At 42.1% G+C, this 26,433-nt stretch overlaps 1 protein-coding gene across 1 annotated transcript in view; it reads right to left on the bottom strand.

The window, feature by feature from the left end:
- The window catches only part of MAD1L1 (MAD1 mitotic arrest deficient-like 1 (yeast)), a 368,873-nt gene that overhangs the window by 252,314 nt on the left and 90,126 nt on the right, over window positions 1-26,433 (bottom strand). Inside the window, exon 10 of the mRNA XM_009082378.1 lies at window positions 6,200-6,344. Within this exon, the coding sequence (XP_009080626.1) occupies window positions 6,200-6,344 (145 nt within the window). The remainder of the gene's footprint in view (window positions 1-6,199; window positions 6,345-26,433) is intronic.

Here is a 26,433-nt window from a genome sequence, read left to right as displayed (position 1 = left end):
CCCTGAAGCACCTTCACCTCACAGACACAAGCCTGTCAGAGGCCAACAAAAGTAAATACACAGTGTGCCATTTCCTCAATCCCACCAAAAAATGTCTACAGCAGCAGCCATCAAACTCCCAAATCCCATGTTCCCCTCACCAAACTCAACGTACTCTATCCAGTAACCCAGACACTCCTGTGGAAACCACGAACACAAAGCCCAACATCCACCCTGGGTCAGACTGAACTCAGGATCAGCCTAACAGCAGCTCACAGGGGGAGATCATTAAAGCACCTACCTCATCTCTGACCTGTTGGTCCTCATCCTTTAGAAAAGACACCCTCCAGGAAGAGTCTGAATCAATATTGATTGCTCCTGGATACTAAACATTACAATTCAGCAGAGACCTGTTCCTGTACTCCACAGGCAGCACTGTCCCACAGTTGTTAATGATCTTCTCTCTTCCCTTGCCATTATCCTCCTCCACCCATAACTCCCAAACACCTTTGTGCTGAAATTATTTAACTGGTTAATATAATCTAGTTGAAATTAGAGGTACCTGTGCTCAATCTAAAAGGCTGCCGAGTCTAATTCACACACAGAGTGTCTTGTCTCACTCTTCTCAAGCATGCAGGATGGTCTATGCAAGCACTACCTCAGCCCACAAAACTTGCCTTGCTAAACCACTGAAGAGGGAGAAGTGGAAGAGCTTTAAAATGTATTTATTTGCAGGTGTAAAAAGGAAGATAACTTCCATGAGTTGATAAAAGCCTACGAAGGGAAGACACGGTGAGCAGAGGGAAAGGCTTGGCAAGGGTCAGGCTGACAGCAGTTAACAATCATGTGCAGAGCAGCAGCACAGCTGGTGATGCATGAGCAATGGAGCTGCTGAACTGCCAGGCATGGAGTCATGAAGTGGATTGAAGGAAGGAAGAAGTATAACAGCCAGGGAAAAGCATTCCATACTGCTCCTAACCCAGAGAGGCAGCTCAGGTCTGCCCCAAAGCCAACTGTGCTCCCTGAATGCAGAGCAGAGCACAGGGTATGACACCCAAAAGGTCTGTCACAAGGGTCTGTATGCCAGGGTGGCTGTTTTAACTGCTCCTGGTGCAATACTGACTGCAATATTTACAGCTAATTTTTTACATCAGGAAAAGGGTTAATTCCCCTTCTTTGTTGAATCCCAGAACTTTTAGATCCTTCCTCGTGCTTTAAAATCATTTATCTACCTCCCAAGAAAAACCATAATGCAGGACCCAATATGACAGAGAAGCCATCAGCATTATTTTAAATCTTTACTGCTTACAAAACAAAGCAGATGGCAAATCAAGTCATGAACTCTGCATCTGCCATGCTTAATGAACAGTTTAATTACCTAGTCCCATTTCTGATGCATCTTTGCCATTCTCAGCTCTGGGAGTCACTAATACACTTCACACTGACTGATATCTCCAGGAACATGTGGTATCAACAGTCAGCTGGAGTTGGTTAATCAATACTTGTTTAATCTCCAACTTTTATGGTGATGGCCTAAATTATGTCTCAATAGAAACAGATTTCCTATCACATCACATGATCTGGTTGAAAGCTCAGGAAACAAAAGGGATTTTTTCAGCCTCTTCTCCGGGCAATGGAGTACCCAAAGGCAGAGAAATGCACAGACAGGAAATAAACATAGTGAAACAACAACATCCAGTACAAGCAGATTAGTTCAGTCACTGGATTATGCCTTAGATGAGAGCAAGGGATGCAATTATGGCAGTGTGCATTCACAAGATCTACATTTTGAGAAGTAAATTGAACTCATTTGGAATAAGTTACAAGAATTTAACTGAAATTGGGCTTCACATTTTGAGTTTTGAGCTTCCCGCAAAGGATCACACACAGAATGGAAAATGAAGGGCACTTTGTCTCTGGTCAAACCTGCTGCACGTGGTGTGGGCTGATCCTACTCAATCTGCAGCTTCATGCAGGTATGTTCACCTGCTCTGGGCACAGAAAAATCACTGCTTTAAGGTGTCACTGAACTGAACATGTGCAGGGGAAGAGTCCGGCAGGTCTGAGCCCTGACAGCAGCTACGTAAGGAACACAGTAAGGGCTGATCACTACCAGGTAAAATCACACCAAGAAAGGAGGAAATGACAGCCCTAAAAAGATCCATGCAAGCCAACCTTTGGCCCTGCACATCAGAAGGCTTTCAGACCTCTTCAGTGTGCCATTATATTGCTTTTCTCCAGCCTCACTCGTGCTGCACAAGGCCCAGTTGTGCTCCCTGAAATCTGCCCTCCTGAAATAAATAGACCAGAGCTTGCTTTCTGTGAAATACTGACTCAGTCAGCTGTTTGCTCTCAGATAAGGATTCTCAGAAAGGGTTTTTATTTTGGGAGACCTACATGTCATATAAATCTCCTAAGAGATTCAAATTTTAGCCATTCAGTAGCAGAACTGACTATTTTGAACAAGACTACTTCATAAACAAAGAGCAGGGGTTGTGAGCAAAGCTCTTAGAAAAAGAGAAATACTTACAAGCTTAAGGACCACACAAAAGTCAAATACAAAACTGTGTGGGTAAACATGACAATCAGAGGAAATGCAGCAGTAAATCAAATAGGAAAAAGGGCAGAGGTGGACTAGGTCTTTCCCCAGAATTTTGGGTGTCTCCCAGTACTGCTGTATCACAACTACCTCGGGTAATAAAGCAAAGATTAAAGATTTCCCTAAAACTCTGAGCAAAGACAAAGCAAAAAGACAGCGGAACAGACAGCAAACCCAGCTAGGCAGATCTCTGAAAGAACAAGTGAATATATCCCTTCAGACATCAATTTGTGTTCCACCACCTTAAGTGAAGAGAGTGACACTCCAGGAGAAACCTTCTGGCCATCAATGTCTCAAAGCCTCAGTGGTGTCCAAATCAAGTCTTACATTTCACTGAAAACATGTAAAGCAGAAAACTTCAGCACTGTCCTGATTTAGAAGGATATATGGGAGAAAGGAATCAACCAACATGTTCTAAACAGCAGTTTGTCAACTGGAATAATCAGGACGCAACTCCCACTGTCAGTGGTGGAATTGATGGGACTGGGCCACTGCACTAACATGTCAGAGGATGGAGAACACTGACTTCAGGTCTGCCAAGGAAGAGAGAGATGGAGTGATGCACTGAGGTACCCCAGCCTGACAACTGTGCCTGATCCAAGCAGTAAACCAACTGGAAAGGCCCAAATAATATCAAGAAAGCCCAAAAGAAGCAAATGAGGTGAGGAAGCAAGCAATGGACAGAGAAGTTAAATGCACTGAAATGGAAATATGAGAGCAACCAGACAGAGGCTGTGGCAAGTAGCAATGGAAAAAGACTGAAGGAGTGAGACAGGCAGTCTGTAAGAGACACACAGTACTGCTTGAATCTGGAGGGGAAAAAATCAGCAGCTATAAAAGTAAGAAATCACACTGGCAAAGCAAGTACCTCCTGAAGAGAGTGCATTTACTCCTGAAATATTTGGTGCTGCTGTTACCAAATGAAGAACAACTTATCATTTTCTATTGATCTTTTAGAACATATTCAAGGCCTGAGACTTCCAGGCTCCAATTTGAGCCCAAAGAAAGAACAACTGTTACTGCATTAAACTTGCACTGTTAAACACGTCTGATGCCTTTCAGTCCCTATTTGCTCAGCATACAGGAACAGATTCATTGCCCTCCTAGAGGGTCAAACATACACAAATGCAAAAGTCATACTATCAAAAGCAATAGCAATTCAATCATATATATAATAGTCTCCCCCAAATTAGATTTTCACAGTCCTATTTAACAAGGCAAAGATTCAATAGAGAGAACTCATCTTTTCCATTCTCAAATTACATAGAAGCATGCTGTACTACTGATGCCACTAATTAGATGATTAAATACCATTCTAGGTGATATGCTTTCAATGTAAAATAATTATTTTTGACAGGCAATATATTTGCTCAATCTCATTTTAAATCACAATATCATACTTTTTTAATTAAATGAAATCCCTTCTTTTGATTTTGCATGAGAAGAGCAACCAGCAGGAGGAACAGTGCCAAGGGTAGATTGTCCAAGCACCATAATGCATGTACTTCTCCACAAAGGATCCCAGCATTCTCTGGATGGAATATAAATTTTCAGAGAACAGCAAAGCATTTATTCCTTTAAAACAGGTCAGTTGAGGAATCACTGAGCACACTGAAAACTTCCCCTGTCAAAACACAAGTTTATTTGCCATGGTCTGATGAAAGACATTTCCAGCTTTTCCCCTCCTCCTCCTCAGGGGGAGGACAGCAAACAAAGCAAAGGCTTTGTCTTTCTATATAAATTAGAGTACAATCCATTACATGACAAAGTACTGTTGTCTTTTTGTCCTGTACTTAGAGAAAAGTAACGGTATTTTGTGTTCTGTGACAAAACACGTTTGTGCTGAGCACTAGAAATAAGTTAACAAAGGGAATATTTTAGAAACCATCTGAGAAACTTCCTTCAGGGCTGAGCAGTCCAGAACAATGTTAGACAGCTGAGAAGGTTGTAAAGGAAGGTTTTTATTGGGCTCAGTATCCATCTGTGTCATATCCAGCCATGCCAGTACCAAAGCAGAGCACTGTGGAGGGCTGTCTGCTGCTGGGGTGGCAGAAAGACTGAGCAGAAGAGATGCCTTTTCTGTTTCCATGGAGAGAGTTTGGTCCATCCACCCTGATTGCAGTGCCTGCCTCAGTGTGAAGCAGAAAGAACTGCTGTCATTTTTCTCTTCTCACTTATGTGACTCTCCATGGCATCAAATTCTGCAGTCGGAAGATCTGATAGAATATCCTCTTGTAAAGTGGCTGCTTCATGCCTCAAGAGCCCAGCATACCACACCATCCATCACAGCTTCCTCGGCTCAACAATGACATGGCATTACACAGAACTGGGTGCAGCACAATTAAAATCGATTCAAATGGTTTCGTTGACACTGAAAATTTAAGCTTAAAGCACCAACAACACAACAGTTTTTCTCCCTCTTTCCTCCCCACACAGTGCTGTGCATGGCTCCTCTCATGAGCTCCAGCTACTAGAGTCTGACCTTCTGCACACACCTAAGCTCACTTACGTGAGCAGCTTGACAACATCAGGGGGATTGCTCAGATGAAGGAAGTTTTGCAAGTAGTATTCTTGGAAAGTGAAGTAACTATCTCTCTGGCTCTAGTGAATTATTATTCCCTTTGGGAAAAGAGCACTCTCAGAATTTAATATAAAATTTTCAATGCTCTACAGACTTCAAAATTATTCTATAGAATTTCATCACGAGAGCACACCTGATATAGGATAATGCAGACTTCCCTGATATATCCTATAGAACGAATCTTAAAACGTATTTTCAATTTACTGGTCTAGTGCCTGCCATTACCTTCCAACAGACTTCCAGTGTAAGAGGAAGGCAAATCTCTTACTCTCTGTAAATTGTTTTTCCACAGGAACAGTTGACAAGGTGCCGTCGTTTCATTCTCTTTAGGAAAGGAGGCAATGCAGCCAAAGCCATTATAAATTCTCTTCAGTGGCTCAAAACACTCCAGCAACAACATGATTCAATTCTCTGCCCTCACATAGATGCCAAGCCTGAGACGAAGTCACGTACCAACAGCACAGCACAAGCCCAAATGGGGGGAACACTAGCAAAGCTTTAGGAGGCACTAGTACTTTTATTCCGTAGTTTCATAGACTGTTAAGGCGTTGGAATGGGCCTTAGAGATCAACCAGCCCCAACCTCCTGCCCTGGGCAGGGACACCTCCCACCAGAGCAGGTTGCTCAAGGCTTTAGCCAACTTGGCTGTGAACACTGCCAGGGTTGGGGCAGCCACAGCCTCCCTGGGCAACCTGGGACAGTGTCTCACCACCCTCACAGCAAAAACGTCTTCCTAGCATCTAAATTCCCATCTTTCAATTTATCCCCATTGCTCCTTGTCCTGTCATGGCAGTTCCTAACCAAGTCTCCCTCTCCAGCTTCCCTGTAGGCCTTTCAGATTCTGGAAGGTTGCTGTGAGGTCCATAACAATGAAGTCCTAAAGACAAGTTTCATGTCCCTTCTAGCACCCACTATGCGAAGACCCCACAGCAGCTTTGTAGTACCAGTTACAGAGATGAACAAAGAAGAAATAGGAATGACTGCACCTGGAGGAAAGAAATAACAACATGGGCTTTTCCAAGCATGATCTAGAAACTCACCTTGGTGAGGAGCAGCACACGTTTCTGCAGCCGTCTGACCAGCGCTTCCTGATGCTCACGTTTCTTCTTCTCATCCAAGAGCTGACTCTGAATCCGCAGTAGTTCCTCCTGGAGCTGCTGCCGGGCCTTCTCCAGCATTCGGGCACTAGGAGAGACAATACACACCTGTGAACTCTTGACCACTGCCTCAGAGAGATCAGAAAAACCTGAGAGGAGAAGCATCACCATGACACAGGACAGCAGGGCTGGTGTCGTTTCGTCTTACACCTGCACCACTGGCAAGAGAGTAGCTGCAGTCTCATTATCAGCTGTTGTCAGAAAAAGATATGAGAGAAGACCCATCCCAGTGACAGCCTTCTTGTGCAGCACAAGACAATTACTGGAACCTCACACATACAGAGCATTTAAATAATTTCATATCTATTTCAAAATCAATCAGTTTGCCTTTGAGGAAGATGCCTTGTTTTCGACAAACAACGCACAATCTTGGGTTCTACTGGATCTTTTCATCTTTTTCTAACAAAGTAGAAGTAAAACTGAGGTTTAATATGATCTGCTTTGACAGACACATAGTATTCAGCAAGTAATTATAGCCACCACCTGCACATTGCTCTTGCCAGCAACCTATATTGGAAGAGAAATGTCTTCTGAGGCCAGGTGATTAGCACTTCTTTTGCAATGTGGACATGACTCTCAATTAAACCAGAGTGGCTTTGTCCCTGCTCTTCTCAGCTCTGTGCAGCATGATGTGGTGATGCACAATTATCCAAGTATTCCTGGAGATGCTCTCCATGTGTGCCCTTCAAACCCTCAGTCTGCTGCTGGGACATGAATGGACAGCTGCTCCAAGGCTCACATCAAGTAGCTCATCACAGATCAACTGCTGGTAAAGTACTCCATCAATGACAAAACAGAAATAAATCATTCTTGTGATTGTTTAGAGTCGGTTCATAGTTTAAATGTGACAAGTCTATCCAAGCCTGCACTAAGTAAGTATTTAAAGAGTGAGCAGAACATGAAATAAAAGCATTGCATGCAAGTCAAAAACCCTCAAGCAAACCAGAAAGATCAAACTCAACATCTCTAGTTTACTCAGGAACAGAAGATCTTTGTTCCTCTGATGCTAAAAACAGCACTGGAAAATTTATGAGTGCTTCAGAGGGGTCTTATTTATCATCAGAATGAAAAGAAAATAAATAAAAATGCCTTTAAATAAAATAGCACTATTGTTAAGGTTCTATCTAGATAGACAGAAAAGGGAATAAAACTGCCTTGAAAGCACTCTCAGTGTTAGTCAAGTATATCCTGCACTGTCAGGTCACTAAATGGTATTTCTTGGGAAATTTACGTAGGAATTCACAAAAAATCCTAAGCAACTGTTCCCCTATTTCAAAATGCTCCTCCTTAGAGAAGAAAATATGTATTTTAAACACCAGGTGAACTAGAAACCTGTTTAAAGCTCCAGTTCAATTTGGAACCATTCACAGACCAATTTAATAATCAGGAACTGTGAAATTGTCTCTTCATTGTTGTATTCAAGTGGGAAAGTTCATCAAGAGGCTTTCACATCTACATCTGAAAGGGGCTAACTGTATTACCAGGGCACCACTCCTTCCTTGGATCTGTTTTAATTAATCAGCCAAGGAGGGAAGCTGTGCCCAGGAGCACTATCTATGGTGATGGAACATGCACATGGGTCAGCCTCCAAATCAGGGCAGAATGGATGGTCAGAACAGGTAACCTCAGTTTCTGTCTTAAGATTCATTATAGATTGTTCAATAATCATATTTTTTAGGCAGAGGGTAAACACAAGAACAAAACCCTCAATAAAACCTGCACTGTGGAAACCTCGCTGCAAATATTATTTGCTCTCTCACAGAAATTTTATCCTGATTAGAGTCAGAACAGAAGAAACAAAATGCAAACATAAGATTAAATACAACCAAACAGCCAAAATCTCACATCTGATTATTGTAAAACATTTTGATAAGACAACAGAGAAATCTTTTTTCCTAATCTCCTAATATTGTGACCGGTGCAGAGTGGACCCACAAATTAGGATTGATTTGACATTCACAAAGAAAAATGAGACATGTGCTAGTTTTCCTTCCTGAAATAATGAAAAATATTTGAGATTCAGATCTCATGGAAAGCACAGACATTCAGCCACATACAAAACTCCCCAACTGGGTTAGAAAACAACTGTTTAAAACATGAGAAAAGTTAAGCAAAGAGACAAATGGGCAATTTCCTCAGCCACTGCATGGAAATAACACCTCCATCTGTTTATATCGCAGCCTCAGAGCAAATATGATGTTAATGTACATAAAATTTAAATGCCAGAAATGTCTACGAAAGCAGGGACAATCCTCAGACTCTCTGAACTGACTGTTACCATAGGTTTCCTTGCTATGGGAGGCGTGAAATTCAACTTCCTTACAACTCTCCACACCATGCCAAAGTACATTATTGAGATCCTTTCTCCCTCTGCTAGTACGGATGGATAATCCTTCCAGAAACTGCACCAAATACAACATAAACTGCCTCTATAAGAAAAAAATCCAAAAGGAAAGTTCTTTTCCTTACTGACACAAAACAGGATTTGAAAGGAGGTGTCCAGCAGCCAATGCTGTCAAAGCTGGACATGGGCACTCTTCTTCCACTCTGGTGACACCTAAGGCTCTTCAGAAGTAATTGCTCACTGAACACAAGCATTAAAAAATAAAGTAACATAAAAGGCCCAAAGTTCTCCATTCCACACAAGCTTGGAGAAGTGGCATTTTAAAAAAATCTTTGCGAGTTCAAAGCAAACCTTTTTAAGCCTTGAAGAGAAAAAGTCATTTCTGTTTATCAGCCTATTAATGTTCCTTGTTCCACATCCCACTGAATGAGATGCCAACATCTTTCTGTTCTGAGCTGTTGAGACTCTTCATATTTTGCTCTTCCTTTCTGTAATCCACTTTAATGCAATCTTAATGATAAAACTTCATTTTCCAGAATGTTCTTTGAAAGACTGAGAACAATGACGGCACAGAGTGAATACTGAAGCTGTAAGATACATTTTAATAATCTCCTGCAAAAATTACAAAAGCAGCTGACAGCTCCCCCCCCAATGATCCATAAAACATCATTTTAATCATTCCATCCTTTCAGTAGCCAAGTTACCACCTCAGAGATACTAAAAACATAACAGGGAAAGCAAACAGGATGCCAGAACCAGTCAGTGTATCAACCTGAGAGGAAAACAAGAGGTCCACAGAGACAATTAGAAGAGCAACACTGTCGGGGTCATGTTGTAGCTCAGGAAAAGATGAGACGTGTATGTACCAGGACCAACTGCCAGGAAGGAGATCAGATCAAAGAGAAGCACTGAAAACCAGAGTGTGATGGGAAGAACACCAAGGTGCACAGAGGGAAAACACGATGACAGCACTGCTGCACACACAGAGCAGAAAAGAGAACCACCCTGCAACTATCCACATCTCCATGTCAGAGTCCAAAACAAAAAGGTTAACGCAGAAGCTAATGAGGCAGAAAGGAGCAAAGGGAAATTGTTTTGTAGCAAGACATTTGGAAGAGGAAATGCCCATTCCTGAGGCTTGACAACTTGCAGCCTTCCCAGTGTATCCACATGTTTACAGACAGTACACACATAAACCACACTGGAAACTGAAAAACAGAGAGCTGAACAAAAATGTTACTTTTCATTCTGGTTCTTCTCCCCCAGGTTTTATAAGCCAACATGAAAGTGTAAGCAGCAACAGGGAAATGGCAGCATGTTTTATATTGTCCAGTGGATAACAGCAGAACATCCCTCTCTGCCCTCCCTTCAGGCTCCTTCCAACCTCCAGTTTTTGGCATGGATTTCTTCCCCCTCTGCCTCTGCCTCAACAGGAACCCCCAGCATCCAGGATGGGAATTAACAAGGAAAAACATTAGGAAGAAGATGATGACAAAACCAGTCTGACACATAAAGGGACAGGACATAGGAAAGGAAAGGTGGGGCTTGGCCAAATGAAAATATTTCCATTTTATGTCAAAAAGGGAAAAAAATATCAATTATAAAATGCTGCTGAAAAGATGAATAGGAGCTCTGAGAAAACAGCTGCAGGATGGAGCTGCCTGAACTAGCACCTTTAAGGCAGGTAATCTAGAAAAAAAATCAGCAAGGAGGAGATTATTTTAGTCCTACAAGTATTTCGGCTCAAAAGTCAGAGGTTTGGGTGCTCATTTTTATTAAAGTAAGATTGATTGGCATCTGCTTCTGCTTCCTTCCTTCTTCACACACAGAACTGTGGATCCAGGGAAGCAGTAGAACCCATCCCTGCCCTCAAACCCTGCCCTATGACTGTGGGAGCTGCAAACCCCAGGCTGGGGCTGTGCAGGCCAAAGGTCTGTGGTCACTGCTCTTTGCTCACTACATTCAGGAAGAGAAGCAAACCAAAATATGAACATCTTTAGTGGAAGTTATCACAGGGGCTATATTTTCTTTAAAGCTTTAACTGTGCCTTACAGAGAGCCATATGAAATACTGCTACACAAAATACTACACAAAATGGTCTGCAGAGAGTTGGTAGGAAAACAAGCTTTCTTCTTGCTATTTATTTCTCCCAAGTCTTCAGCAAACACCTGCAAACTTTCTCTTGGTTCACACCTTGTGTTTTCTCAAAGGCTTTTTATGTAATTCTCCATCACCAGGCTCCCATAAATCACAAATCATTCAAAAATAAGCAGTTCACACGTCACATCATTACTCTGCATACAAGGAAGACTCAAATCATACTGAATTTATAACGAGGGAACAACATAAAGAGAATTACTTTGCTAGTGCAGCCAGATGAAATGGCTAAGAAGCAGCAGACAGACATTTGGAGCTTTATTGGTACACTGACAATGTTTTATCTGCAAGACAGTATTTAATTTCACTCCCTAACCAGCAGCATAACTATCAGGCTCAGAAATGCAGTTCCATCGAAGTGTACAGCTACAGAACAGAAATCACACACATTTTCTGTCCCAGCCTCAGCACAATGGCCATAATTGACTGGCAGGAGTTAAGATTTACTAAAAGAAATTCACATCAGGCACCCTCTGCTTCCTTTCATTATGAGGTCACTCTTGCTGCAGCACACACAGCTTTGCTGACCGTGCCGACCCAAAGGAGCCGAGCCCAGGAACGTAGCAAAATGCTGAGGCCAGAGTGGCTCTACCTGAACAGATACTTAATCAGCCACTCAACATGAGATTGACTGTCACAGTACTAAACATGCTTTCCACATTCACCATCAAGATGAGGACAAAAAGCAATGTCTTTGTCACCGAAATCGGGAATCAAACCCCTTAACACCAAGTTAGTATTAAGAACAGGTTTGATTTATTCCGGCGCTGGAGGCACGGGGGATGCTCCTCCAAGCTGCATCCCACTGGCACTGGAATGTGCTGCCCAGGGAGGTGGTGGATTCACCATCTCTGGAGGTTTTTAAGATGAGACTGGATGTGGCACTTAGTGCCATGGTCTAGTAACCACAGTAGGGTTGGACTCGATGATCTTGGAGGTCTTTTCCAACCCGCTTGGTTCTATGATTCTATGAACTATTCAAACATTTTACTATTTATACATTTCAAAAACAAAGAAATTAGAGCTCATTGGTCACAAATTACCTAACTCTCATTAATAAGATTCTATCCTCTATTGGTTAGTGATTCTCTCGCTTCTTATGCTAATTAGCCCACTTTCGAGTCAGTGGCTTCTTGGGAGTTTCGGATGGTCTCTGGTGGTCCCTTGTGGTTGTTGAGAAGATGTCCATTAGGGTCCTTTCCATGAACTTTGAGTCTTCTTTCCATATATGGTCTTGGCTTAACTCGTTATCTCATTTGCAATTATACAGTTCCTTCTCTTGGTCTTGGTTGACTTCTGCTGGTTCCTCTGCACTGCTCCAGGATGAGCTGGTCACAGGTGTGAGAATTTATGTCCTTGGGTGCTGAGGCCCCTTGCAACAACTCCCCTTTGAGACTTACTCAAACAGTCAGTCTTAGCTAACTTAGCTAACTAAGTTCCTTTCCCCAATTCAACACTACTCTACTAATTCTGTAACCTAACAAAGAACTTTGAAAGCAACAGAACTACTTGAAAGTCACATATGACAAGAGGAGGAGGCAAATGGTACAAAGCTGCAAACAATGTAATCTGAGGTATGTTTATTTTTCTTTCTGTGCATTCTAGGCCTGCAAAGCCACAGAGGGAGTTAAACATGTGATTCCAAAGGGTTAAGCTAGAAATGGGGAGCTGTGCTTTTAGCCCCCCTGGTATCATCTTGATAAATGAGAAATTTCTGTGGTTTGTTTTGGTTTTCCATTGAAATGTTAATAGTTTCAATATCCATCACTGAATTCTGGAATGTAAAATATTCCAAGGGTGAGATCACAACAGGCATAAATGTCCTTTTTCCAAGCCTCTAAACCTGAGGTGTTCATAAGGCCAAAGCTTCTATTAAAGGCATTTATTTGGTGAATAAAACTTTTACTGGTATTTAAAAACCACTGAGCCCACACTGCCCACTGTGTGCTCACTAACTTGAAACTGCTGCTGCCTTCAGTACAACTGGCTACAGGAGAAACTAAGCTGATAGTTGAATAAACAAAGTGATTTATAACAGCTTATGTAGACAAATCTATTAGGGGCTTTTGGTATGTCCAAATGCTCATGGCTGTTGTTCTGAATCAACAACAAGTCAGGCACACTGAGCAAACTGATTCCCTTTGCAGCACTTGGAGAGTAGCAAACACTAAAGGTTCTTAATAAAATGCAAATAATTAAAAAGCAGGAGTTAAAACCAACAGTCCTCTAGGATTATTAACACAGCACATAGCCAGCACAGCATGTATCATCTCTCTCTGTATCACCACTTGTATGTGGCATTTGGCAATTACCAAGGACAGCCTATTTTTAAAGAGCATTCACTGATAAGGATTTTCCACTCCCACTCTGAGATAAGAATAATCCCCCCCAGCACAAGTTGGAAGTGTCTTTCCAACACTGCAGAGAACAGGATGCACAGTACAATAATGTCTTCTGACCACAGACTGATACACCAGACTGAGCCAAGATGTTCAAACTGTTCAACCATTCAGAGTGCATCACAGGGAGTTAGGAGCAGAGGATCTCCATTCCCACTGCTTCATGAAGAGTCATGCTCGTTTGGTCCCCACTGCACCTCCTCATTTCAGCTCTCCTAATGATCCTGGCTGGTGAGGAAGGTCAGCCTGTGGGTGACATTGTCAGTAAAGAGCTTCAGCACCAAAAGATGACAAATGGCTGTTCCCTTCCCCATCACCCCTCACCCAGCTCTGAGCATCCTACACAAGGGAGTAAAACGCTGGAGAAGAAGAACTGTCATAGGAGGGAGGAAAATAAAGAAACAATCCTCAAAAAACAATGCCAAGGAGGAATTTCGAAAGAAAACCTTTTCTCCAGCCAGGATCCAAGCACTCTCTCTGCAGCTGGCTTTATTTACATCATCTAATTCCAATTCTAAATGCTTCAAAGTGTTATTAGACTTTTTTCTATGAAAACAAAAATGACAACAACTGAAACAAAACTGGGAATGAGAAAACCCAAAGACTGAAATAATTACTAATCAAAGCAGAGGCCTGTACATGGGCTGGTGGAGTCACTGGCCAGCTCTACCCAGTAATTTCTCTTCATGTTGGCTCTGATGAGTTTTATATTTCTAACATTTCATCAATTTGAATCACTAAATTCAATTTGCATTCACAGATAAACAGAGAAGGAATAATAAATACTCTCATCTGACCTTGAAGTGTGACACAGAAAATTGCCCTCGATGATTTCATTTCCATCTGAACCAGAATGAATAATGCAGTTGGCCCCATCAGTTACCAATCTATAATCACACTTGTGGGCTGGAGGAACTCACAGCCCTGCCCAAATATGATGGAGAAAGTCAAAACTTCTCACTCTTTTTTTGTATTAGGGGGTTTTTTTGCTGCTCCCTCACTATAGAGATTAAGCCTCTATCTCTGTCCTTCCCCACTCACCCCCAAATATTCATCCCAAGGATCTCAGTTTGTTGTGCAGTCACAAGTGGGAAGTGAGGTGAAGGCACTGCAGAGTTTTCTCAACCCAATCCAGTACTATGTGCGTTATAAAATGCACATAATAGGTCTTCTCCCTCCCAGTAATCTCTCAAGTCACTGGGCCAACTCTCCAGTACTGGTGTGAAGCACAGCCACACCACACAGGCAACTGGTGGCATGAGCATCATGAGTTACTAGGATTATTTCCAGTTTCTGCTAGACATTCAAACCAACACTTATCATGAGAGCGGAAAAGTCATCTGGGAATAGGCAGCATGAATGCTGAGGAGCTGTAGAGAATAAAGAACTGATAAAGAGGAGTGAAAAAAAGGAAAATTTGCTTGAAGTGGAGAAAGAAATGAGTAGGAGAATGGTTGTGCTGAACCAACTTGTCAGCAAACAAATCTGCTGAAATTCTAGGCTCTTGACAGCTAGATAATAGCTTATCTTAATAAAATAAGGAGGGTCAAAGTGTTTAGATGAGAAAAACAAAACATTAAACCCTCCACTGTAAGTGAGTCCTCACAGACTGGTGACTCATTACAGCTTCGTGAAGGTTCTGCAGATCTGTTTCAAATTACCTTTTCCAACGAGACCTCATTTCCAGTGTGCATTACTGTACTCCACAGTGAAATGAGTATTGAAATGAGGATTGTATATTAGTGCTCAGTCATTCTGGTGGGGTTTTTTTTTAATATCTGAATCTAAGACTACCTGAATGAATTTACAGAAACACAATTGTCTAAAGTATTTTTTGCAGAACAATTCAGGGATGGACCCTCACCTTAACTCTCACTAAAATCCAAAGCTGTGGCTCAGCATTTCAGCATCAGGCATTTGTCAGTGAAAAGCCTCCAGGTTATCTGATGAAAACCTAGGTTTTCACTGGGGACTCAGAAGAGAATGTGTAATGGATACCTGTTGACAAGAAATAAACCCAAACAATTAAGTGCTACCCCCCAGCACTTACCCATGGGACACTGGCAGAGATAAAAGCAAAGGAATGTCTGCACAGTCCCTTAGCTATCTGTGACAAGCACTCTGCCAGACTGCTGTTCTTGGCTTTTCTTTCTCACAAGCACCAATTTAACTCCATCTCATATCCACCTCCCACCTGCTTTGACTCAACTTCTGTCAAAGCAGTCTACCAGGATTCGAGCCATATTAAGCAAAGCGTTGTAACAGACCTCCTAATCCTTAAATCCACAATATGGAAGCATATTAAGACTGCAAAGCACTTCAAAATTCCATGACCAAACCACCTGATCTATAACCATGAATTTTCCAAGTGTCTTTGGGCACAAACAACGTGACGTGGTAGTGGAGGATCTTTTCTACCACACTCTAACAACGAATCAGGATTCACTGCTAACTACATCTGTTTTCTGCAGGATCTCTGCCTCATTTGCTGCAGATTCTGGAAGATTAATGAAGCACAGAAATTGCTTAAAGAGAATAGTCTCATATTAAGGCAAATGAAAGTCTCCCAACAAAAGCCAATTCCAATTCTTCCCTATGCTAGAGCTCCCAGTGATACCAGGAACTTTTCAAAGGCAGTTCTTGGTGCTTAGTCATCAGGTAACCCCTGGTGCTGAGCTCCAGTGCTGGGCACTGCCACTGCTGCTGAAATCAGTAGCAGCTACTCATACCAGATGAAACATTGGGTAATGCTAAGTGTTTTGAAAGAACAACTTTCAAATATTCCACGTTGGCATCTCCAAAAATAAGGCTTTATTTTCTCCTTGGTTTACATCTGGTATAATAAGACTAGCATAAGAAATAACTAATAAATTTTTAAATTTCTCTGTAGAAAAACATTAATAGCTGCTCATTAAGTGAACATGATCCACCATCCCTGCCAAGCAGAACAGGAATGCTGCATGCTATAGGAAACCTGACTAAGGAGTCAGGTGACTTGAATTTCAGCATTTCCTTCCCTCTGAGAGCTTCACCTTGCAATCCTGTTTAAAATTTAAGAAAACCCAAACAAAACATAAAGGCAAGAACACATACCTAAGAACAAGAAATGAGGAAAAACACTAGAGTTAGCTGAAACTGCCCCAGAAACATCCAGTGTGGGGTAAACTTCATCCCACTCTGTTATATTCTCCTATACTACCATTTTGGGCACACACAGACCCACAAAGCAGAGAAGAGCTGGTCTCCAGCCATCTGGTGTCAGATAATGAGACTAAAGAAACTGGGATCTTTCCAAGCTCGACTGTCACACCAGGAATATCTGTCATTCCTTCTGCAGCAGCTCTGCAGCCCCTCTCTCTGTAAGCCCAAGGATACTGTACAGCTGCACACCCTCACTGCTCAGCCAGTGTGTCTGGGCAGCTGAGCAGAGGCAAAAGGCTTTCTCAGACCCTGTTTCCAATCTGTGATTTTTCCCCATGAAAAGGATATGCCCAGATCAGACTCATTTTAAGGTCCTGCTAACCTCATTCCTAAACCATTCTGTGGATGTTTGTTTTCCCTGGTTCACCCAGAAATCCAGGGCACTCTTCCTCTGGACTGTTGACACTATTAGGACTTACCTGCAGGGCACAGAGACCTACCTTCCTCTCATCTCCATGGCCCAAATTAGCTCAAAGAACCCCTAAACCACTACAAAGCAAAGGGAATAAAGCTGTCACCATGGAAGGAGAACTGCCAGAACAACTCCATTTATAGCCCTGCTAACTTCAGTTCTCCTGCATCAATATTTTTAAGTGTTTAAGAAAACAAAGCTACATGCTATGCAATCTTTTTGTAATTAATACTTTATACAGGAACCAGTCAGCTGGACACCTAAATAGCCTTTACACAGGAGATTCAGGTTTCAAAATCACTAGACGAGCAGAGAGGTCAGATCCTTTATTTTGGGGTGAAGTTGTGATAGGGAAATGAGTTTAAAGACATGACAATCAAGTAATTTTGTTTCTGTATCACTCAGAAAAGAACTGCTCTGTTCAGTGTTATCTGGTGTTAGCCAGTTGGTACCACAAATCACACATCAACCAGCTCCATGCTGGAGGGACAGGATGCTAGTCCAGCCTGGATTCAACAGGTACAGTGTGAAGTTTCTGCCCTCAGCACTGCAGCACCATAATTCATCACTTTCTTGGTTTAGCCCCAGACAGCAACTGAGTACCACACAGCCACTCACTCACAGTCATAGGGGAGGTGCTTCATCCCTCTGATCATCTTCGTGGCCTCCTCTGGACTCCAACAGGTCAATGTCCTTCCTGTACTGAGGACCCCAGAGCTGGATGCAGCACTCCAGGTGAGGTCTCACCAGAGCAGAGCAGAGCAGAGCAGAGGAGCAGAATCTCCTCCCTTGACCTGCTGACCACCCCTTTGGCCAGTTCCTATTTTAAAGCCATTTGGAAATACAGCCCTTAATACACAATCACCACCAGCTCCCACAATAGGATGGGCAGGCAGACCATTCCTACACCAAGAATTCATAGCTGGACCAGCCAAAACAAGAGGGCTAAGAACATACAGTTGGAAAACACAGAGATACTTGGCAAGGCTGATTTATCCATCACTTTAAAAACCAGTTCATATCACGGCACTTTTTTAAGCAAAGCATGAAAGACAATGCTGCTGATGTGTTTCTTTTTGCAAGCTTCTTTATGAAGGAAAGGCGAAAATCTGAGGCTGAAAGCCTTCAATGAGAGCCTATATGGGGAAGCAAAACACATTGACAAGCAGAAGTCGCCAAGACCAAAACTAACAGCCCAAGGCAATAACTGGGAGGCACGGCTCGCTCTCTGGAGCTGCCCATCAGCACAGCCAGCAGTGCTGGTCCCCCCAGCCCACGTCCCCTGTTCAATAGAGGCACTTTGGCAGCCAATAGATGGTCTGTGCTCAGCAAGCCCTTCGATTGCCACCTGTCTTCCCTTATCATCTCCCCTGCTGCCTCCATTGTACCTGATTAATATAGTCCATTCTTCCTGTTTATTCCCTTATCGATCCACCGTCTCCTGCATGGGAAAAGGCGTCAATGCAGCTAAGGGCAAGCACCTGCTTGGAGACTTCACCCTCAGCTGCTTTCTGAGAGAGCATTTTATTCTCACTGGATAATAAGATTCTGTGGTAAAAGGAGCTTTTAGGTATTGGCATTGTCATAAAATGTTCCTTGTGTCCTGCTGCAGTGGAGCTGACAAACTCCCTGCTTGCTGTCACCGGACTAATGAGAAAAGAAGCACTTCTAAAGAGCTTTGGGTACTTTTGCTTTGCAAAGTGAAAAGGAGAAAGTAAGATATTTCAACGATGTTCCATTTCATTCCAAAGCCCCATGAAGAGGAAAGGAAAAAGGGAAGGTTTCTGCACAATCACTGTATCAAGCAAGCAGCTCACTTATTAATCTCTCCTTCCTCCACATCCACTGGCTCGGGGGCTTGGAAAGTTGACACTTGACTTGAAAAATGCCAACTCTAAGCAGTTTATTTCCTCTTGAACTTTAAGAGCTGCCTAAGACAGAAGTGACCTTTAAAAAGGCAGGGTTAGTTCTTGTATGAATTGATAGAAGGATCCTTTGCTTACACAGCACAGCAAGGTACTGAGCAAATCTCCTGTACAAACTCCCCTCTCTCACCAGAGGCAAGAACAACACTGTGTTCCATCAGCCACAAGATCCACAAAACTGGAGGACCTGGGACCTGGTGACCCAGCTTGTCTACATCAAGAGGGGAAGAGTATGTTAGAGCCATAAATCGATGACCTTATACATACACAGGACAGAGACTACACCAATATTTGTACCTTCAAGGCACCTGATCTTCCATCACAAGGAAGCAGTGCAGGCACAGCCAAAATTAAGTAAAGCCACCGGCTTGTACCTAAATGACACCACCAGCTCAGACTACAAAATGCAGGCCTGGTGCCTGTGGGACACAGTGAGATACCAGGATTCCTATTTCGGGACATCTCACTGGTGGTTGTGACTTTGCTTACATCAATCTCTGCTGAAGCTGCTGAAAAAGAAACAAATCACTACACGACTCATTAGTGGTCTTCGATGAAAGGCAGTTTGAAAATGCAAATCAATACACAACAATAACTACTAATAATACTCACTGACACACCAGTAGCCAGAAATGTAACTGGGCAGAATATTCTTGTCTGAGGTCCACCACACAATTAATACCAGCAGATGTCCAAAGAAAGGCAATTGAAGGATTTTGTGGCAGCAGAGGATAACCTAGGAGTTTTGATAAAGGAAATTCACAAAGCAAATATCTGGGATGCTAACAGGGATGGGAATACACTGGGGACAAATAAGTTTAGTTTGCCTGTGTGCTAATAATGGCACTTAGTGGAACAGCATTGGAAGAGATTAAATGCCCTGCTGAGGGGAAGGTCTGTGACTGCACCTGCACATTAAACCAAGATATCCAACTGATATTTCATTTACCCCAAATGGTGCAAAAGTATTCACCTGTTTCTCACTCTGTAAGGAAGGCAGACCTAGTCATTTTGGTAACAGCAAAATGTTAATGCAGAAGGTGAGCCAGCCAGAAAAAACCCTGAAGGTAAGGTGGAAATTGTCTCCCCCTTTTTTCTAATTTTATTTTGTTTCTAGCCTTGATCTTCAACTACTAAGCCATGCTGACTCCAAGCAGTAAAGGACTGATGGAGTTCAGAAATCTCCAGTGAAGTATGAAGTATCACTTTGCCATCAGCAGCAATGAAATGCTTCCAATCTACCATCAGCCCACTTAAGCAGAAGGAGACATCTTATAAAGAGAACCCCACGGCTATTCTGTGCAGGATTTTCTTTTTCTCTGCAAGGAAAATACACATCAAACTCACTAAGGCAGACAGAAGAAGTCAAGCCTTATATAGCCTAGGTTAACTTATTAATAATGAATCATTTTTGTCATTATTCCTAAGGTTTAGTACTAGGCAGTACTCCTCCAGAAATATTCAGCAGAGGGAAAGGAGGTGTGGAGCAGTTTTGCTCTCCAGTTCAACTGGAACCAGGGTATCAGTGGAATATTGAGTGGAAACTCAAATAAGAGCTTGGCATCTCACTGCTGGCAGAGACTTAGACAATTCCTGCAGCTGAAATATAGGTATAGTTATATGTGCATGCAGATATTTATAGGGACAAGCACACACTGCTTATCAATGCATATTAAAGAAGAATATCTGTACTGTTTTAGCCTACATTGTGTTGCAAAAGTTGCAAGCATTAATTATTTTATGTATTTTTAGACACTGACTGCTCTCTCTGATGGGGCTTGTCCTATGCATATAATCACAGGAGGGCTCAGAGAAACCTGTTTACTCCTGCAATGCAAGTGAGAGTCTCCCACTTCCATAGTTATTGCACAATCCCTTCTTTTTAACAGTCAATTTAACACTGTTTAGCCTCCAACTGTTGCTTTCATGCACAGAATGCTGCTTTTGGGGCTCTGACTCCCGTGCATAAATAGACTTCGTAACATCTGCAGGGCAATATGAAAACACAGAAATGCAGATTTATCTGGTAGGTGTGTAACTGCTGCAGAACAGATTTGCTCAACTGTAATACACATCAAACAACATTAAAAAGCAGTAAGGAACTGCCATCTGATTTACATGAAATGTACTTTGAGACTTGTAACTTTCGCCTGAAGGTTTTAATTAAAGCAGTTCATGTCCCAGGGCATTTTTCTTGTAGTAAGGCATCTTCCTCATTCAGTTGCTTCAAGGACTCTGCTCTCTGTGCTTTGGCACCATCTAATCACTCCCATGGGAGCAAATGGTAACATGAACACAGATCAGAAAAATAGCTTGAAATGAACCAAGAACGATGAAGAACTACTTGTAAAAGAAGAAACAATTTTGTACCCTTTATTCAAGAGGCTGTTAGATCTTTGGAATGACAACACAGTAAAGGAAAAGGCATTGGTCTGAATAAAATCTGAGACTCATGAGCCCAGTCACTCCTAACATGTCTGCTCCCAGATCTAACTTCCAGCAGTGACCATATAAAGTCAGGGAATTTTTCTATCCTACTTTTTTGAAAGAAGAAAGCAGTGATCAAGAATCCACATTTGGCATCTCTTTCCTTTGTCATTTAAATCCCTTTGAGGCAGGAGAATTTACAAGTCACATCCACTTTGGTTACACCAGGTACTTGAGCAGAAATGGACCCAGTGACTCAGATGAAAGGGTGGAATTTTTCCTCAGATTTCATACAACAAAACAGAAAACAAAGTTTACTGAAGGATGAAGAAACATCAACAGTCTTAGGCAAGACACAGTAAATAATCTTAGTAGCAGGTTGTGTAAGTCAGCTGCTAGCATCATAAGGCAAAGCTAAAGCAAGGTTTTCACTGAAAACAAGGAATCCAACTTTACCATAAGGACTTTGACTCAAAATTGCAATATTTGTTGGAGTATTATTCTTGGTGGATTTAGAATCGTAGAATCATAGAATCATCAAGGTTGTATGAGACCTCTAAGATCATCAAGTCCAACCACTAACCTGTCACTGCTGTAACCCCTAAACCAGATCCTGCAGCGCCAGACCCAGATGCCTCTTAAACACTTCCAGGGATGGTGACTCCAACACCTCCCTGGGCAATATTCCAGTGCCTGAACACCCCAACAGGGAAAACATTTTTCCTAACATCCAATCTGACTCTGCCCTGTCTCAGCTTAGGACCATTCCCTCTAGTCCTCTCCCTGCAGCCATGGCAGGAGAGACATCCCCCACCTGACTCAGGTCACCCCTGAGCCTCTTCTGAAAGCAAACAAACTCCAACTCCCTCAGCCCTTCCTCAAATGACATGTTCTCTATTAACAGAAAGCAGTGCAAAAAAAGCCATTTGTAATTGTTGACATTCTTGTCACCTTTAAACAAATACCTTATGCAAATCCTCTCACCAAATTCATCAGCACAGCCAGGAAAAATAAAAGTACTTTTCTAAAGACCTTAAGATGGGATTCAAGTAGAAATGGGGTCATTTTTCTGCAAATACTCCTTTGGAAACTCACAAGAAGCTTGTAAGAACACAGAAATATCTCGTTCCACTAACAGCAACACTGTCAGCCTCGATCGTAGGACAGTTCTGTGTGGGTTCACTGCTGCTTGGTGATGCTCTGCCCAGAGCAGCTGTACCATGTGATGCTCCAAACCAAAGACTATCTGGAGGTGCTTCTTTGTATGCAGGAGCCAGCCAGGAACAAGATGAGGTTATATAGAAAAGGTAACTTGCAAAGCAGCTCTATGTGGCCATCAGTCTTTAATCTTTTGATTAACGAAAAAGCCCAAGAAAATAGAAATAATTAAAAAAACAAGCAAGCAAACCAGACGAGAGAAAACAACAGGACAGAAGAGTAAAGACACACATAAAATCAGGATTTTATGGGGGTTATTTTGTGCACGTTCACTGCCAGCACTGACAGACTGCTAACCTGGGAGAGCTTTTGCTTTGATGTTTTGGCTGTTCAAAGTTATTCTCAAATTGAAGAAAAACAGTAAACAGAAAAACCTCAAATCTGCTCAAGTTTCCAAATATTCTATGCTGTACAGGATCATGATGTAATGGCATGAATGCCTAGAAGAGTAAACATTTTCTGATCTTTAGCTAATCTTATGACATTTTTAGTATCTCAAATGAGTACATATTGACAAGTCTACTTGGAATCGCTTAAATCAGTCGAACAGTCAATCAATTTTAGCTCAATTCATTAATCTATTTAGAGGCAATTGATTCTATAGTTCCAGCTATTAGATACTGGTAGTATATATAAATTTAACAACCTGAGAATGATTTGAAAATCCATAAGCCTGTAATTACTTGTTACAAACTTCATACAGGAGTATTTTAAAAGCCTAATCTAGCTGATTTCATCAGTGCTTTTCTGATCCTTCTCTACCTCCAGACAACAATAACCAATTCATTCCAAGGCTGTCCATGCCCTCATTTTCAGGACCTTCGTGTTCCAATATTTGTGTTTCTATTAAAGCAGGGCAGTCTGTTTTAATGGTTTTATAAAAAATGTATAAAAACATTTCTATCGATTAAAGGAGCCTTTTAAAAAGAATTAATGTTTGTAGTTTACCACTAGTGTTTACCGAGTAAAACCAGTTTCACGAGTTCATCTTTCTTTCTTTTTAATTGGATTTGTGAAATAGTTCATCTGTTTGTGGTGCAGTATATGGAATAAAAGTATTGGAATTAAAGAGAATGAAGGTACAATACAACATTTACATTGCTCTGAACTTTCAAACCTTCCCAGTTAACTACAGCACAGACAATTCTTACAAAGATTCTGTGGGCAAGTGGATATTTCTGAACTAGATGAGAAACTTTCGTTTGGTTTTCTTCCACCATCATCAACAGAACAAAGGCTGAGCAAAAAGATATAGTTTGCCAGCTCCTCATGGTGCTTTTTTAAGGCTGAATCAAAGTATTAAACTGAAATAAAAGATTGCACCTGAAACTAAAACATATCCACGCAGAATTCCAGCGAAACCCTCAGAGACAAGTGATAACAACCATGACTGAATGTACAAAGCAACACCTAACTTTTAGATACACTGCAAGAATAATGTCATGTGAAACAGAGGTCATTCATTAAACATTTGCACACTGCCAAATGTGTGTAATTTTCCTTTGGTTATCAGACACTTCACCCCTCTGAGGCTACTGCAGGCTTAGTTTGGCAACCAGAGTTTATTCACTCCAAAGGTGTAACAGAAAATACAATTGCTTTAACCTAAGGCACATCAGAGAAGGAAATTCAGTTTTGCCCCAAACTGAAGACTAACCAAGTCCTCAGCATTTAACTGTGGGGCACAAACCCTGGTTTGCAGCTTGCATGGACTGGCACATTCCCCAATTCGATTTGTCATATTGGTGGGGGATTTTTTAAATGCTTTTTAATTCCCTAAGTAAACTGGTTTCAACAAACACATACAAGCCTCCTCTGAGGCCTTACACCAAGCTGTTAAGTAGAAAATAGTGGGTTTACCACTGAGCAGGTTTCTGCACTAAGCACCAGCGCAGAGACATGAGCAGATGCACTGGGTTCACTCCATGAAAAATACCAAAAGGCAGAGCACCAACGCTGAATATTCAAACAACCTCCAGTACTTATTCCCCTTTTTCTTCAAGCTCCTATAAAAACATCATAAGCAATCGTGTTAAATTATGTCAAATTTATTTATCTAAAGCTAATTGCAGTGCCTGTTTCCACTGACATCCCAAGACAAATCTTGCAGCCGGGAGAGAGCCCTGAAGAGAGGCAAACTAATCCATACAGCTGCCTGAACAATCTCCACTTGCCTTCATGAGACTCCCTGCTGAATCCTGAAAACCTAGATCAATTTGACATCAACTAATTGTGGTTATTCTCACCATCTTTCCAGACAGAAATCCTAGGCAGAACAAGTTACCGACGCTGCGTGCAGCAGAGTTCTGACCTCAGAAGGTAAAATCTGGAGTGCTGAAAAGATTACAGGTGCCAGACTTACAGTTTCATTAGCAGAAATTAGTGTGGCTTTGCACAGGATTCAGTATGCATTGATTTCTGGGGGAAAAAAATCCGAAATATTGAGTGTCATCAACCACCAGGCTCTGCTGGTAGCTCTGCACTTTTAAAAATCAATCTGAAAACCCAATGCTTCCAAAAAACAAGGTAAAAACACCTAATGATTACATGTAATGGCAGAGTAGTAGATCCAAATGCAAGTGCAAGGAAGAAGAGACTACAAATAAATATGAGACTGTAATAGCTGTAAATGTCTTGCCTTTAGGAACATCTAATTTATTTTTAAAGGTAGGTTCTAAGTCTCCTGTTTGCTTTCCTCTGGGTCCCATAAACTGTGACTGCATTAATATAAAGCTTAGTCTGCTCTTAAAGAACAGCTGAGCAGCTTAGTTTCTATTCTAATCTTCAAGCAAAGGTCGTATCTCAAGTAGGCTTTTTCCTCTCTTTTCTGTGTTGTGCACAGCAGACGTGCTGGGGTAGGTTGCCTTTCCTCTGAACAATTCAGATGAAGATTCAGCCCAAACTGGTTTGCAGGAGACACTGACATTTCTCATCCAGCCACATCTCTTCTGAAAGTATTTTCAAATCCATTAAATTCCAAGCTCATATGCTTGGGAGGGTCCCCTGACACACACGTGGTCTGTGCAGTTTTACAGAGCCTGCAGATACAGCTCAAAAACAAGAGTGAAAATTTCCTATTCATTTCCTGTGTTTGCTGTGGATAGTAGTGATAATTAACCAGAGAGATGGAAATTAATTTCATAATGGATAATTTCAGTGGAAACATCCAGCTGTCCCGAAACTGGTTTGTGCCTGGAATTGAGACTAGAATCCGACATTTTCCACCCTCCATTCGGAATATTCCCCAAATGTATTTATTCCCTAACCACTGCACAGTGGAGACTGTTGAGAAAGACTACTGCAAAACCTGTGCCAGCTGACCTGCCCAACCCAGGAGCACACCCATTACTAGAGGCTTGTTGTGTGGCTAAAACATTTAATGTTTAAGGGAAGGGATGTCATCCAGAGGGACCCTGACAGGCTGGAGAAGTGGGCCAATGCAAACCTCGTGAAGTTCAACAAATCAAGGTCCTACATCTGGGCCATGGCAATCCCAGGCACAGCTACAGGTTGAGTGGGGAAGGAATTGAGACCAACAATGAGGAGAAAGACTTGGGAGTGACAGTGGATGAGAAACTCCCCATGAGCTGCAGTGTGAGCTCAGCTCAGAAAGCCAATGGAATCCTGGGCTGCATCAAAAGGATTGTGGCAGCAGGTCAAAGGAGGTGATTCTCTCCCTCCACTCTGCTCTTGTGAGACCCCACATGGAATACTGCACACAGTCCTGGTGTCCTCAGCATAGGAAGGATATGAAACTGCTGGAGCAAACCTGGAGGAGGCCACGAAGTTAATAATAGGACTCAAGCATCTCCCTTATGAAGACAGATTGAGGGAGTTGCGGCTGTTCAGCCTGGAGAAGAGAAGGTTGTGTGGAGATCTCAGAGAAACTTTTCTATATCTGAAGGGGCTACAAGGAGCCGGAGAGGGACTCTTGGTTAGGAACTGGAGTGATAGGACAAGGGGCAATCGGTTCAAATTGAAGGAGGGGGAATTTAGGTCAGATCTTATGCAGAAGTTTTCCCTGTGAGAATTGT

This window comes from Acanthisitta chloris, unplaced genomic scaffold (assembly GCF_000695815.1).
Source record: "Acanthisitta chloris isolate BGI_N310 unplaced genomic scaffold, ASM69581v1 scaffold2299, whole genome shotgun sequence".
Classification (NCBI taxonomy): Eukaryota; Metazoa; Chordata; class Aves; order Passeriformes; family Acanthisittidae; genus Acanthisitta; species Acanthisitta chloris.
The sequence above is the reverse complement of the archived record's forward strand: the minus strand, read 5'-3'. Positions and strand labels throughout refer to the sequence as shown.